The 17292-nt window shown below is 35.7% G+C and overlaps 1 protein-coding gene across 3 annotated transcripts in view; it reads left to right on the top strand.

Moving 5' to 3' along the window:
* Positions 1-17292, top strand: part of LOC107679723 (neogenin-like) — a 173244-nt gene that overhangs the window by 112860 nt on the left and 43092 nt on the right. For all 3 annotated transcript variants that reach the window (XM_016475362.1, XM_016475363.1, XM_016475364.1), the window contains exons 5-7: positions 1272-1408; positions 5649-5803; positions 5910-6030. In XM_016475362.1, coding sequence (XP_016330848.1) covers positions 1272-1408; positions 5649-5803; positions 5910-6030 — 413 coding nt within the window. The remainder of the gene's footprint in view (positions 1-1271; positions 1409-5648; positions 5804-5909; positions 6031-17292) is intronic.

Below are 17292 nucleotides of genomic sequence, written 5' to 3' on the forward strand. Positions count from 1 at the left end.
GTGAGAGAGAGAGAGAGGGGGTCACATCACAGTGGAGTCAGCTGTCTTAACTGTGGCTTGTGTACTGCAAACACATACCCTTTTTCTGTTCCCCTTTCGGGCTCTGTCTTCACATTTATTTTGAAAGATGAAGCTGCGATTATGGTAAGGGGCGTTACATTTCCGACGAGTGCTTGCAGTGTTCGGCCAATCACAATGCACTGGGTCAGCTGGCCAATCAGAGCAGACTGCGCTTGTCGGAAGGAGGGACTTTGTAGAAAACGAAGCGTTTGAGAGAGGCGGGGCATAGAGGACCTACAATAATGTACAGTATTTGAAAAATAATGTGTTTTTTGAACATTAAAGCATGTCAACATATTCTGTTACACCAAATACACAAAATAATGATCTTTAAAAAAGCATCATATGACCCCTTTAATGCATTACAGGCTCCTGACTCGTCAGAACGCAAAACGGAATGTAGCATTTGGTCGCGCTACATCGCTACTTGCTGGAAAAAGTAGTTAGTTACGGGAAAAGCTACACTGTTTTAAAAGTAGTGTCGCTACTGAAAAATGTAGTTACGCTAGTAGCGTCGCTACTTGTAGCTAGCTACTCCCCAACACTGTGCATTTTGTATTCAGACAACTTTTGGTAACAGGGCTGAAAAAATAGTATATAAATAAGTAAATTCAGACATGTCTTTTGTATTCAGACAACTTTTGGTAACAGGGCTGAAAAATAGCAAATAAATAAGTAAATTCAGACATGTCTTTTCTATTCAGACAACTTTTGGTAACAAGGATGAAAAATGGTAAATGCATAAATAAATATTCAGTGATGTCTTTTGTATTCATGTAACAGGGTTGAAATTAATAATAATAATAATATAGTTACCTTGACATTCTAATGTGAACTAACAATATTTTCCTACTATCACTACCCTCTTAGGGAAGAATCCCCTTTATCCTAAGCATCATACAGTACAATTATTACCTGGACAATCCTCCTGAAGCACCCTGGGATTAAGTGCCTTGGTGACCTCAAGGGCACAATGGTGACCCATTCATTTTTTGCCCGTGGTGGGGATCAAACCAGAGACCTTCTGATTACCAAGCCTTTACCTTTACAGCTAAACCACACACCACAATGTTGAGGCTGCCCTTTTCTGCTAGAATGCACTGCTATAAGGACCATATATAATGCAGTTTTTGAATTAGCGTTGGGCTAAATATACATTTAACTTTCTGCAGGGAGCTTATTGACATCGCCTTTTTCTCTTCTCCACACAGCAAGGGCCGCTTTGAAGTGCTTGGCGGAGGCAGTCTGCGGATCTTCAATCTCACTGAGGAAGACGCCGGTGTGTACAGTTGCATGGCAGACAACACCAACGGATCCATTGAGGCCCAGACTGAGCTCACGCTGAAAGGTAAGATTAAACCTCACTGCTTTATAAAGGACTAGTCAAGTGATTGTCACGTCACACTGTAAAGCTCTTTCCTCTAGTACTGTTCAGAGGAAGTGTTGCATTTTCTCGGTGACATTAAGTTCTGTAATTTGATTGCACGCTCTGATCACACTTCAGACACGTTTACAAAAACAGTTATTGAGTTCTCTGTAATTGCCCAAGCTGTAGCTTTTGGGCGGGACTGACTAGTGCGTGAGATGTGATTGTGTGATGATAAAAGGGATGCGAGATGGTTCAGACAGGTGTGAAATCACAGAGAATAGAATAGAATCTGGGCTATAGATTTCATGCAGATATGTGAAGTGTAATGAGCTTTGGCCATCTGTCCAAAGATGAAAGATACTGGAGGGCACCCAGCCCCTACTTTTAGGCCCTTTGCTTTGCCTTTGTGGGTGGGAGAGGTATTGTGTTGGAGCGATAGTACAGTAAATCCAGCAGCTCACAAAGGAGGTGCAATGCCAAACTCAAACCGAGCAGCTCCCAGAATCCAAGCGAGTGTCAAACACTTCCTAAGTTTTTCTTTCAACATGGGCTGTTTTGTCAGTGTTCTGAATAGAGATGCTCTGGCATCAGAAATTAGTTTTGTCAACATTTTTATGGTATGATTGTCACAGAAAATAATTTCAGTGGTCCCTTTGCCCATTTAAGTAGTGAAAACTGTATTGAATGTGCACTTGTAGTATAAAGTATATTTTAAAAAACTGTACTTGCATATAATACCAATCAAATAAACGGCCACTTAAGTGTATTTACAGTGTTCACTAATCAAATCAATTTTAAGTCATTATGTTTTAAAAATCATATGTCATGCATTTAATAAAGTACACTTATATTGATGTGTTGACTAACATGCTAAAGCATGTGTAAAATACTTTATGACTATTTATTTGATATTATGTTATTAAAATATGTAATTACAAAAATATTTAAATACATTACATACAAGTTTCAAGTATTTTTCAGTTTACCATAAATGCTTGTCAGTACATTCAACAGTACACTTTAATCATATTTCAAAGACAATATAAGTAATTATGAAATAACATATAAAGATCTACTTATGTTCTAATTAAGTGGGTCAAAAACACTTTTAATTCCAACTTACTGCATTAATATAAATGTAAACTCTTAAACATTTTCATTTCGTTTCAGTTAACATGAAGTAGAGTATCCAAAAACATTCGGTTCCCACTTAGAAGTATATTCTTCTAAAGTATATAATTTCCCTATTTTTCCATTTTTTTAAGTATGATCAAATGTACTTCTTTTCCACAAAGCAAATAAAAAGCCATAAAAGCAAAATACACACTGTTTTAAAAGTAATAGCCACAAGACTTCAACATAATGCATGTTGGCATGAAAATAGTGTGATTGAATTGCTGAATAACCTATGTAATATTTATAACTATACTACACTCACAGGAATTACATTGGTAACACACAACCAGAAGTTAATTTGCCTAGAACAGTAGTCCCACTTCTAGAAATGCTTCACAGCTGAAATAGAAATAGGTTATGCTGAATAATGCATGCTGAATAATTCATCTTTCTGCATGGAAACCCTTTGGACACTCTTGTTTACTCCTATTGCAAGTTTTTTTTTTTTTTAACAAATCAAAATTGTTTTGTTGTGAACTTGTGATCAACATAATGCTATTGATGGAGCAGGTCGTATTGCATCCAAAACAATCATGTGTTCCTGTTTCAAGTGTGAAATAAAACAATGACTTTCGTGTCTTGTTTGCTCAGTTTTTAAATGTCAACCAGTGGGCGCAGAAGAGTTATGAATAAATTCTGCTGCGTACATTACTAGTCAACATGCAGAGAGATGTGTGCTAGTGTGAGCAGGTCAGATTGATTTTTTGTTATACTGTAGGCGAGAAACCCAGAATCCTATTAAACTTTGATAGACTGTCTTTTCTGTGCTACGCAAAACATAAGGGAGTAGCTTGTAGGTTGCTGTTTCTTAGCCTACTCTGAAATGCAGGGTAGATGAATAGAAACAACAGTGTGTGTTGAGCTTTGACATTGTCTGTAATATAGCAGGAAACCTGAGAAATGCTCCTGAATGCAAGCAAGGCGGTGATAAGAGCTTTGTGGTCATTTGAGATGTTTTATCATCACTATAATCTCCCGCTAGAATGTATAGGAGTGTAACCTATGGCAGCTTGTTTCCTCCACGGAATAAAAAAATAAAAAAGGTCATTTTTATCTCACAATTCTGCCTTTTTCTTCAACTGCAAGTTTATATCTCTCCATTCACTTTTTACACTCTAAAAAATGCTGGCTTAAATATAACCCAGCGCTGGGTTCCAGCCAGTCCCTGATCATAAAACCATGTCCTGCTGTAACATATTTCATACTAGGAAGTTTATCAGACTATGGAAGTAAAATAGGCTGTGAATTGTGTTCCATATTGACTTTAATATGAAAAAAATGGCTTAGGGTGGTTGTGTAACAAAAATGCAAAAGTGTGTGCAATCAAACAGCAGCACAGCCTTTATCTGTATATTTGCAGCTGATGCAACATTTTTACAGTCAGTGGCCACCGATATGAGTGCTGCCCTGCATATGTGCTACTGGGTTTATGTGTGTGAGATATACTGAGTGATTGAAACACAAACCATCTGTCCCGTGTGGAGCTGGCGTGAGCAGGAACCCAGCAGTGTGTGACAAGTGTTTTTCAGCAGGTTGTGTGTGCAGGCCTCAGCAAACTGCAGGAGCACATACTAACAGCCATTCATCACCTTACCTCTGTCAGTTTGGCCCTGATGCTGCAACTTATGTTAGATATACAGTTCCAGATTCTGTAGAACCCAGCTCATCTGGAAAACATCCAATGGGCTTCATTTTAGCTCAACTTATATCTATCCATAGCTTTATGTAGCCATTCTCTCTTTTGGCTGGTTTTCTACTAAGAATTTTATTGACAGTCTTATAAATCTTATTTTATGTTAATGACAATCTGTAGTCTCTATTTGCTATTTTTACCCTTTGCTCATTTTGCTCACATTTATACATTTAGATTTTTCTGTTCACTTCCACACATAGAACTTTATATATAATATAATATAATATAATATACGTAATATATACCGTATATATGTGTACACGTATAATATATTATAGTATAATATTTAAGAATTACATATATCATTTATGTAATGTCACATTCTAAATCTTTTCTTTTGCTTATTGTACAGTTTATTTGTAATAATGCCAATTTTTCTTTCAATTAACCTTATAAACAATGTATTTTATAATATTAATTTATATATATTTTATATACATTTATCATTTATATAATGTATAATGTGCTGGGCTTGCTGTAAAGTTTATTTGTAAGTATACTCATTTTTCTTTTAAGAGGAAAATTTATTTTAATTATGGTTATTATACATACATCTATATTTATGTCATTCATTAAATTATTCCATTCAATTATTCTAAACATTTTTGTGTTGGTTTTAGGAACATAAAGTATTTATGAAATCGTTAATATCACTTATAATGTGCCGTTACATTTTAAATTTTGTTTTTTATTAATTTATTTATTTTGTGCAATTTATTTGTAATTATGCTTATTTCTCTTTTTAAAAATAATTATATGTACTGTATATGGTCTGAGCGACAAATATCTATTTCATACTTTTATTTAAATATTTAAATATCAGAGCCTTCAATCAGTACATACTGATTTATGCAAGTGTATTAATCGTATGCAAGTGATAGTAATGTTTTGTAAATGTGCAATTCGTATAAAATACACAGCAACTGAGGGTTGTGGTTGTGTGGTAGAGAATCAGGCACAGCACAGAGCAACAATCCAATTACATCCCAACAGACAGGCCTGAATCATTCTGGTGCACACTACCTTGTTATTGAGATGATCTATGTCCTGTTTATCTTCTCCAAGATCAAATAACCTCATTTGCTAATGGGAAGCCTTTGGAGGTTGTGCATTTTCCTCTGGCTATTAGGAAGAACATATTTTAGCCACATCCTGGTGTTTAGGGTATTTTTAGAGGTTGGGAAAAGTCAAAAGCAGCATTTTCTTTTCCTAATCGAATCATATTGCTTTCCCGAAATCATTACTGGCATTAAGCTATACAGACATTTGAAACATTATTTCTCTGAAGAAACAAATATTTGGTTTCTCATGCTCACATGATTTGTTTTGTTTTATTGCTTTTCTTCTCAGCTTCCCCACAGTTCCTGAAGAAACCAGCTAACATATATGCTCATGAAGCCACAGACATCATCTTCGAGTGTGAGGTCACCGGCTCACCCGCTCCCACCATCAAATGGGTGAAGAACGGAGATGCCGTCATTCCCAGCGACTATTTCAAGATCATTGTAAGTTGCCAGCTTGCCCTACATGAGTGAGGAAATGCTGTTGACCTTCTGATAAATACAGTATTTCTTCTAGATGACAGCGATGTTCTTGTGTGCCTCTTTACAGAAGGAGCAGAACTTGCAGGTGCTGGGGCTGGTCAAGTCAGATGAAGGTTTCTATCAGTGTTTAGCTGAGAATGACGCTGGCAATGTCCAGGCAGGTGCTCAGCTCATCATATTGGATCAAGGTACGTTTAGGAATGAATATTTTCTAAAACTCTTAATGGCATGTTTGCTTGCATTAAACTTTGTAGAAAATTTTCTCTTTTTTAAACCCTGCTGGAAAATCCAGGTGGTAGCTGGTTTAAATTGTTTCCAGCTGCTCCAAGCTGATAATATATGATCAGTAGCTGGCCAGTAGATGGTTAATCGTTAGGAATAAAGCTGCTGAGGCCCAAGTTGACCTGGTAGACCTTCTTAATTAAAGGAGTACTATTATGCTCTTTTACAAAGTCTTGATTTTGTTTTGGGGGTGTACTAGAACAGGCTCTCATACTAGGTTGTTCGAAAAACACATTATTTTTCACATATTTTACATTATTACAACACCTCTCTCCCCAGTCTGGCATGAACGGCTCGAATAGTTCCTGTATCAAATGAAGGCCCGCCTCCTGAAATACTAAATGCGCTGTGATTGGTTAGCTGGGCTAGTGTGTATTGTGATTGGCAGCACTCGGCGCCTGGTCGGGAAATGTCATGCCCCTTACCATAGCCGCCTGCGAGCTTCAGTGTAAATATTGCGTCAAAATCAAATCAATTTGAGCGCGATTTAAACCCGGATGATTGTAACCAACACTCTAAGTGCTCCGACATAGTGATAACACTCGTTGCCTTCTCTAGTGCAGCTCAACCAGGTCTCGTCCCATTCGTCGGTATTTGTGATATCACAAATCCCGGAAAATATGCGTTGTAGTCCAAACGAGTCGTTCGTTGTAGTTTTTGAAAGTGATTTCTGTTAAATAAAATATCTCCTTTTGAATTGGACTTTGAGAAATCGAATTGAACTTCGCAATAGAGGTCTACACGGAGGACCCGAGGACCCGGGTCTGTTTAACATATTGTGTAATACCGAGTCGATCGGACTCGGAGGACACCCGGCCGTTATCAGAGTCAGTCAGCGCTGTGCGTGCGTTGTTTTGTAACTTTCAACTTGTAAAATTAGGATGAGAAAAGTGTGAGTCGGTAATTTGAAATAAGGTGGAACCCACCTTTTTGAAACTGGAATAATGAGTGGATTAGGCCTATGCATTTCAATTGGCAAGAGAGGAATAACACGGATGGAACTTTCTTGGCAAGGAGCGCAGATCTTTTTTAATGCTCAAACAGCAACATTACAGACTAACTAAAATGGAAAAATGAAAATGCATAATAGGACCCCTTTAAGCTATTTAGAGCTGTCAGACCTGGTTCTGGACCTTAGGGTTCCAGAAACCCTTGGTATGACCTGGTTCCTGCAGGGAAGCTTTTATATTAGTTTTATTAAATATTGTTTAAATCCAATTATAAAAGTGTTCATAACATCTCATTACAGTCCTGTAATATCGGTCCATTTAGTTTTACAACTATATCACAGCTATTTTAGTATTTCATTAAGCGATCCTAAACATCTCGGAGATACTGGAGGATTTATCCATGTAGATTATCTGTTTTTTAATAGAAATCTAATTGAAGGTATAGTAGTTTTGGTGTAAGTCAGGTGCATGATGCCATCTGCTGCAGCTTCTTCTCTGGCGGTGCCACCTGTTCGGTGTATGTGTGTGCGCTCACGGGCATATGTGCGCCAGGACTAGAGTTTAACTTTAAATGTGTGGTTGAAATGGTGTTCTGGATGGTTGCTGGGATATTACTTACTGATCAGGGGTACGTTTCCCAAACAATGGTGTAACGCACTGCTTAACAACTCTAGTACGATGCATCGCTGTAGAATCTTACTAGCTAGAAACTAACGACTGTTTCCCAAACACGGTCGCATCTCCGTTTTTTGAACCACTTTGGTTCAACAAGATAAGATGGTTGTTAATGATATGCGTAGGTGGTGAAGTAATAACTTAACTACTAATTCATCAAATCGAGATCTCAGAGATGCCACCGTAACGAACATGGTTGTTGTTTTGATTTATTTGATGTTTGATTCATCGCGGATACACTTTTACGTCATAATCCAGGTTCCTTTGCGCATTTATGCACATGCGCACTCTTCGAAAACAGCACATCGAGGACAAGCTAAAATGTACAGTATAGATTGAAATGTATGTATATTTAAATGGAATTGAAGATATAGATAGCATGCATGTTAGCTTGCTTATTGTGCTCAAGAGCATGATTTATTAAAGTCCACATGACAAATTAACCACGTTAGTTTGCGATGTTCATTTGAACTATGGTTTCGGGAAACACTGAATCGTTGAACTATGTCACCATATGTGACATAGCCATAATTGCCTAATGATGCTTATGGGAAATGCATCCAGAAGAGCCCACCCCAAAGTCTCTATGATGTTCTGGTTTCTTGGTTTGTCTGGCAAAACACGTATACTGTAGCATGATTTGAGAGACTGTATCATTCCTGTACATTTATGACTGTGAAGGGCAAGCACACCAAAGCTAACACTCTAGGGCCGAGTGAAGAGTGAAGAACTCTAAAATTTAAATCCACCATATACGAGCGGTCTTGAATGAACAAATTAGTTGTCAGATTGTCACTATGTTCCTGTGATACTTGTATCTTTCTGAGATGAAGCCAGCGTCTCTTTGAAATCTCTTTGGGGCTTTGCTGTACTCTTTGCTCCTCTCATATGAAATGGCCTGTAAACGCTTTACTTTGGCAGGCTTCTCAGCTTGTTCTAGTTAAAGCTGCTAGACAGGTCTGATTGGAGGCTTTTTGAAACCTCGGTTCTCGCTGCCATCTGGATAAGCACATGGTGAATGGAGAAACACGGTTGCCTATCTTCACTTATTGTTAGAGCTGATTGCTGAGTTTATTAAGTTACAGACTGGGAGTTTGTTGTGCAGTCTGTGAAACTTGCTCATTATATTTCTTTCTCTGTAGGGGAATATATGATCCCATACTCATTAGTGTAATGCAGCATTGTGTTTTCCCCATAGTCACAGTGCTTTAGATTTGACATGCTGTGATTACCTTAAGCACAATGTAATTGCAGAGATTTTTTATGCAGATTTGCTCATGATCTTACAAGGAATTTTTAACAACGGAAACTACATTGTAATCGACAAACTTATTGTTTTGAATTTTTGTAGAGATTTTGTGGAGCAGAAGAGCAGCACTATGAAAACTTTGGGTCACCACAAGCATAAAAAAAAAGTGTTGTTCATATAGCTGGTATGAGATGAGGACGTGAGCTGACAATTTGATACTGTCTCGCTCTTTGGGCTTGTTTATTTTCCCCAGATTAATTTTAATTCCGTATTTGCATTTGAATGCTTGTTTTCCTGGCAGTGACTTATTACTATTATTAAGGATTCATGGCAACTGGAAAAAAACATTTATCTTTTTTCCTCAATTTTTCATTCGTAGGCTCTTTTTTCACTTCCAAAAACCTTGTACAGCACAAACACCCCACAAAACCAATTTCCTAGCATCTGTTTCTATACAGAGCTGCATTTTTCTGCGGGTTAATCTGCAGGTTGTGTGTGTAGCAGCCACTCTAGCAGTGTGAAAGAAAGGTGATGGACACGGAGGAAAGCTTGGACACAGTGGGGGGTGATGGTTGCTTCACTATAATCAGTGGTGGACGAAGTGCACAAAGCAAGTACTTAAGTAAAATTACAGATACCCTAATTGTACTCCAGTTAAAGTATTAAGTACTCCTTTTCCATTTGAACTGAGTAAAAGTACAAAAGTATTTGATTTTTAATGTACTTAAGTATTAAAAGTAAAATAACGGTCAAAGACGAAAAAGGGTTTAAGCATAACATCAGTAAGTGTAATACTGCTTTAAATAGTTTTTGTTTTTCCCAAATTTTTTTTACAAAAATGTATGTTTAATTTAATTGCAATTTTGTTTTTGTTTTTCTGAGCAAAAAATAAATATCATACATTTTCCCCTGATTTACAGAAGAAACCCACTAAAATGTCATTCAGTGTAACAGTCTTGTCAGGCATATTTACAACAAAAATCAATTTATGACATATTAAAAGACTAATTACTTTCACCCCAAATACTAATTAGTTGTAATTTTACATTTTTGAAATTTGCCACTATCCTAGGTTTTGCCCATTTGTCAGTAAGAATTTTTTACTCATTTAAAACACAATCAAATTTAATATGCTCCCTTATTCTTTTATATATTTTAATATGTACACGTCAGAATAAGCATGTTGTTTGAATTTTTGCACTGAATGACAATGTAACATTATTTCATACCATAAATGAAAGATACCATACCATACCATAAAAAGACCCATAAATGTTTGTTTTGTCATTTTAAACTTGTATACTTTTATATTTATTCATTTTATATTATATATTTTATATAATCCTACTGTTAATACCTGGGGGTCAATTTAGGTTACTGATACTACATGTGTGCAAACAAGTTGAAAAGAATCAGCTCGGTTCAAAAGAATCAGTTTCTCCAGTTTAAAATAACAAAGAATGACATGTATGAATGAAATGTAGTGGAGTAAAAAGTATGATATTATGCTTTGGAATGCAGTGAAGTAAAAGTTTCTCAAAAAACAAATACTCAGATAAAGTACAGATACTTGAAAAATGTACCTAAGCACTGTAACCGAGTAAAAATGCTTTGTTACTGTCCACCACTGGCTACAGTTATTGCTGTGGGCTTCAGTCCCATGCAGGTATGTTTGTAGAAAAATGATAGATGAAGCTTGGATGTGTGTCTGAGCACAATGGCAGACAGGGTGATTGATCTGAGAGCATACAATGCTGATTTGGGCTATATTTGTGTTTATATCTCAGCTGCAGAGCCTGTGGAGCCATAAAACATAAATAGTATGTCTCCGCTGAGGCCTCTCACTGTTCATATGACACTTTAACTAGGCCTGTGTGCCAGACACGGCTAACAGCAGAGCAAATATGTTTCACTTATTTATGGCCACAGAAAGAGCCCTCTAGCTGCTTTCCAACATCTCTGCTTTGTTTACAAGATTCATCACTCACTGGTTGGAATATTGATGTGATTTAGTTAAAGTTATAAAGCCTGTAGCTGTAACTAAACTCAAAGGAATTATTCTGTTGGAGAATCAAGAAATTTAATTTCACCAATATACATTTTTTTTTTAATGTTTTTAAGTTTTATGATGTACCAAAAAACATTTTCAGAATGTAATACTAGATTACTGCTTCAAGCTTTTTTACAAAGTGTAAGTTTCTTCAGCCTCAGACATAATACTTTGTTATAGATCACACTGATTTAGATTTGTTGGCCATGCCTTAATCATTCATTTTTGCTAGTTTTGAATGGCCTTTTAGGTGTAGATGTTATAATTCTACACGTGTCCCGACATAGACTTTCAATTATAAATTTGAAAATCAATCATAAAATGTGAATTATTATTACATATTTAAAACTACGATCATCTAAACAAAGATTGACATAAACTATTTCAATAATTATTGTGTAGAAATTATTTTATTTATTTCACAAAAATTGTCCTGCAGTTGTGGCATCATTTATACAACAAAGAACAAGTTTGCCCTCAATTTTTTTTTGTTTCAAAATTTAGACAACAGTGTAAGTGAAGAGCATGTTTAAGATGAAATAGTGTACGAGACATGTGAGGTGCGAAGAAAATAAAGAAAAATTAAGGTAAATGTCAGCTGTGCATGTAATATTTTGGTGGCGCACTTTTTTGATGTTTTTAAGATACTGAAAAAGCATCAAGAAGTAGTGTAACAGCCAAAAACGTCAGTCTAGTGCATGTATATGCATAAAAACTATTCAAAATCAGCATGTCTTCCATGCATGCCACCACAGCCCTGAGGCTACAGCCACAGTTCAGCTCCAGTCTGCCTCTCATAGGATGACATTTTAATAGGGTGTGAGTTCTGTTATTCCAGATCACTGTCTCATCTTAGAGAGCTCAGTGGTTGTGCTCGATTGCTCAATGCACAGCAGCTTCCTGGTCACAAGATTCACAAGATTACGAGAAATCATGAGATTAATCAGTTATTTTATTAAATCGACAGTCTTATGTTTCTCTTTAAGTTTATACATCCAACAACATCTACTGTAATGGTGGGTAGACATTTCCAGAATAAATAAATATATTTATAATATACTATTTTATTGTCTTATAAAAGGTATATATATATATATATATATACACACATATATATATGAATGTATGTATGTATGTATGTATATATATATATTATTAATAATATCTATATATAATTCTTGAGCACCAAATACAATAATGTGACACTGGCTGCTGAAAGTTTTAAAATATATTGATATAGAAAACTGTTTTTTATTGTAATAATGTTTCACAATATTACTGTTGTACTGTATCTTGGATTAAATAAAAGCAGCCCTGTGAACTTTAAAGATTTATTAAAAAACATGAAAACACTGGTCTCAAACTTTTGACCAGTAGTGCATGTATAACACAATGTTATATTATTAACAGTATAATATTTATATATTTTTTCACAGTATAAGTTCGATTTTTATACATATTTATTTGTATTTATATATATCCCCATACATTATTCGGTTTGCTGAAGCTTGTATTTTGTGAATTCTCATCTTGAACTCCACTGTGATTTGGTGTGATATAATAATCTAATGTTTGATGTTAGCTTGCTATTCAAACAAAGTGCTGTTGCGGGTACTTTTGTGTACAAATGCCCCGAGCCAAAGCTTCTCAAAGGAGCGCAGTGATATTTCTGATATTGGGACTGAGCATGACAAATGGGACTGAAGTGCATGTCAGAAAATAAATGATTTAGCTGACGGACTTGAGCGAAGCAGATGAAGCAGGCGGAGGTTTAGCAGGTGCAGGAGGGAATGGGGGCTCTGCTTGCTGACCCAGAGGGCCACTGTAGCTGGGTGTAGACATACAGTAATGACATGCCAGATGGGCATCTGCCTCCCCAGCAAACACAGAGGAAGTCCCCTGCCAGCATCACGCTGCGACCCATAATCCTGTGCTTTCGTGCTGGGCGGTACGTCCCACCGAGGTGCCCGTGCCTCCCCCTAGATCTGCCCTGCTGCTCCGGCTTTCATCTCTCAGACTATGGAAGCAAGGCGTCTCAGGAGATGGTGCGCTGCTCTCCATCACGTGAGAGACTTGTTTAATCTCAACAGGGGTGTTGATGGCCTTTAATCCATTATCCTTTCGTATTCATGATGTTTACTTTGAAGAGATAGACTGCTGTCACCGCTGCAGTGGTGCCCGCTTCAGATCCAATGCAAAATCGCTGCGGGCCAGCCATATCTCCAATAAAAAAATGACAAAGACTAGCGTGTACGTGGCTTCTTGAATATCATAGTAACTCCGCTTATTAAAAAAATGTTTCTTTGTGCTTGCTTCGCTTGCTTTGTCTGTATTTGCTACTATAACAAAAAATAGATTATATTGTCAAGAAAAGCCTGAAGATATCATGAAACGTCTAATCAGTCTTAAAAATCTAAAATAGTTTTACTTTTAGAATTTTCTGCACAATGAAAACATACTATAACTTCAACTCAAAACATTCTGCCCACTGCCCACTGCCCACTCAATATCAAGCTACAGAAATGGCTCAGAAATCACTTCTGTTTTGATGTCAAAACTACAAATACATTAACACATGACTGTTATGCATAACATGTCTCTGATCATTTCAGTGTGACCCAAATAGTTTATGCAGCAAATTGCAGTGGAAATTGTTTTGTAATCCTGTCACATTGTAATGCAAAATTATGCAAATACTCCTCTTTTTTTTATTCTGTCAACTTTTTTTCTATTCAGAATGTTCTCTCCTTTATGTGACTGAAGTTAACAACGTGCCTGTTTATGTTTTATTATTAATTTTCTCCAATGTCCCCTGCGCTCACATATAGCAAACTGTCTGTGCTGTACGAGTCAGAGGAACATATTTAGAGTATAGAATGGCACTTATTAATAATTGGTATGTCATTTTGTTTTGTTTTTTAGTTATATTCCATCTCAACCAATCAAGTTCTTGAACACAGGCTTAAACAAGATGTAAAAAGATGATGTTCAAAGATAGTGTGTGCTTTAAAGTTGACATACAGTGGAAAACAGGAGTTAAATAAATAAAATAGCTTAATGTATTACATAGAAACTCCTCACCCACTGTCAGATCTCATTAGTCTGAAAACTTTACACTCTTAAAAATAAAGCTACTTCATGATGCCATAGAAGAACCTTTTTGTCTAAATGGTTCCATAAAGAACCTTTAACATCTGAAGAATCTTTCTGTTTCACAAAAAGTTCTTTGTGGCGAAAGAAGGTTCTTCAGATTATAAAAAGGCAAATAAGAGATGGTTCTTTAAAGAACCTTTGACTAAATGGTTCTTTGTGGAACCAAAAATGGTTCTTCTGTAGCATCGCTGTGAAGAACCTTTTAAGCACCTTTATTTTTTTATTTTTTTTGTATATTATATTTATTGTGGTATTTTTTGCATTTTCAGACCCATAAACAGTACAATCACAAGACAGGACAAAACACAACTACACAAACAAGAAGGAAAAAAAAAAAAAAACTCCTTCAATTAAATTCAGTTTAGCAGATAACCACATCACCAAGTAGAGGTAAAGGGGTTTTTGCACAATATGAAATCATAGACAAGGTGAAATAATATTGTAATAATAACAATTATAAAATAATAATAATAATAATAGGTAACAACCTAAGCCTTTTTAACCTCACAAGGGCATTACTTAAGGAAAATGACCATAGTAACAGAGAGCGAATAGATTTGCAACAGTGTCAACATTGTCGCTAGTTTTGACAAATAATTGAGGAAAAGAAAAAGTCAAATATTGAAATTAAATTTAGAGAGAAAAGATCTGAGCATATTAAGATTGACACGGAAATTAAAGAAAATAGCAATTACAAGAAAAGAAAATTAAATTTCAAATAGTATCGCCGTTATTAGAAGTTTTTAACAGGTGATTGAAAAGAGGCCTCCAGGAAGCATCAAACTGATCTATATTTCCAGAAATACTATATCTAAGTCTTTCCACATGCAGGGTGGAGGAGAGTTCTGACAACCAAGTTTTGAATAGTGGCTTCGACTTTTTCTTCCACACGCAAAGAATAGATTTTTTTGCAATCATCATACCATACTGTATAGGCAGTCGGAAAGCATGGCTAAGACGCTGCAAGGAAGCTGACCAGCCAAGAACAGCAGTCGCAGGATCTAAAGGAAGCTCACATGCATAAGCATCAGAGAGAAATTGAAAAACTGCTGACCAAAATTCACAGCGGGTACATTTTACCCACGCACATGACAGCTGTTTCTGAATGGCTAAAGAACATATTATTTCACTGTATTATGCTACTGTCTTCACAAAGAAGTGTCTAGAGTCATGAAATGATTATGTCTAGTCATCAACTATATTTGTGTCCTGTTGTTTTATGTTCAAAACTTTTTTTATGCAGGCTACACTAGTCACTTTTCATAATGGTCAATATTAAGCTAAACAAGCCTGCACTGACAACGAGAATTAGAAGGAAGTAAATACATATTTAGGTGGTGTAACATGCTATTATAATACAATGTCATTAATCAATATATTAAGATAACCTATGTTATTTAAATTACTAAAATAGCCTATACAATAATGAGCAATAATAACTCACCACATTGCATAGGATGATGCGAAGGTTCTTTGTGGCGAAAGAAGGTTCTTCAGATTATAAAAAGGTAAGAAAGAGATGGTTCTTTAAAGAACCTTTGACTAAATGGTTCTTTGTGGAACCAAAAATGGTTCTTCTGTAGCATCGCTGTGAAGAACCTTTTAAGCACCTTTATTTTTTTATTTTTTTTGTATATTATATTTATTGTGGTATTTTTTGCATTTTCAGACCCATAAACAGTACAATCACAAGACAGGACAAAACACAACTACACAAACAAGAAGGAAAAAGAACAAAAAAAAAACTCCTTCAATTAAATTCAGTGTAGCAGATAACCACATCACCAAGTAGAGGTAAAGGGGTTTTTGCACAATATGAAATCATAGACAAGGTGAAATAATATTGTAATAATAACAATTATAAAATAATAATAATAATAGGTAACAACCTAAGCCTTTTTAACCTCACAAGGGCATTACTTAAGGAAAATGACCATAGTAACAGAGAGCGAATAGATTTGCAACAGTGTCAACATTGTCGCTAGTTTTGACAAATAATTGAGGAAAAGAAAAAGTCAAATATTGAAATTAAATTTAGAGAGAAAAGATCTGAGCATATTAAGATTGACACGGAAATTAAAGAAAATAGCAATTACAAGAAAAGAAAATTAAATTTCAAATAGTATCGCTGTTATTAGAAGTTTTTAACAGGTGATTGAAAAGAGGCCTCCAGGAAGCATCAAACTGATCTATATTTCCAGAAATACTATATCTAAGTCTTTCCACATGCAGGGTGGAGGAGAGTTCTGACAACCAAGTTTTGAATAGTGGCTTCGACTTTTTCTTCCACACGCAAAGAATAGATTTTTTTGCAATCATCATACCATACTGTATAGGCAGTCGGAAAGCATGGCTAAGACGCTGCAAGGAAGCTGACCAGCCAAGAACAGCAGTCGCAGGATCTAAAGGAAGCTCACATGCATAAGCATCAGAGAGAAATTGAAAAACTGCTGACCAAAATTCACAGCGGGTACATTTTACCCACGCACATGACAGCTGTTTCTGAATGGCTAAAGAACATATTATTTCACTGTATTATGCTACTGTCTTCACAAAGAAGTGTCTAGAGTCATGAAATGATTATGTCTAGTCATCAACTATATTTGTGTCCTGTTGTTTTATGTTCAAAACTTTTTTTATGCAGGCTACACTAGTCACTTTTCATAATGGTCAATATTAAGCTAAACAAGCCTGCACTGACAACGAGAATTAGAAGGAAGTAAATACATATTTAGGTGGTGTAACATGCTATTATAATACAATGTCATTAATCAATATATTAAGATAACCTATGTTATTTAAATTACTAAAATAGCCTATACAATAATGAGCAATAATAACTCACCACATTGCATAGGATGATGCGATGACAAATTCAAGCGCACAGCTTCACCTAATTAATCATTCATTTGTTTAGTTATATCATTTAGAATTTGAATTATACAAGAACACCACCAATAAACTTCGGGTAATTAAAAAAAAAATGTTTTATTCATTAGCCTACATCAGATCAGATTTTTTTTCTTCAGGAAACAGGCAGACTAGAATAAATAGCAACACAGAAGCGAACAATAAACGATAGAAATGGCAA

The sequence above is a fragment of the Sinocyclocheilus anshuiensis genome, unplaced genomic scaffold (genome assembly GCF_001515605.1).
Source record: "Sinocyclocheilus anshuiensis isolate Anshui unplaced genomic scaffold, SAMN03320099.WGS_v1.1 scaffold224, whole genome shotgun sequence".
Classification (NCBI taxonomy): Eukaryota; Metazoa; Chordata; class Actinopteri; order Cypriniformes; family Cyprinidae; genus Sinocyclocheilus; species Sinocyclocheilus anshuiensis.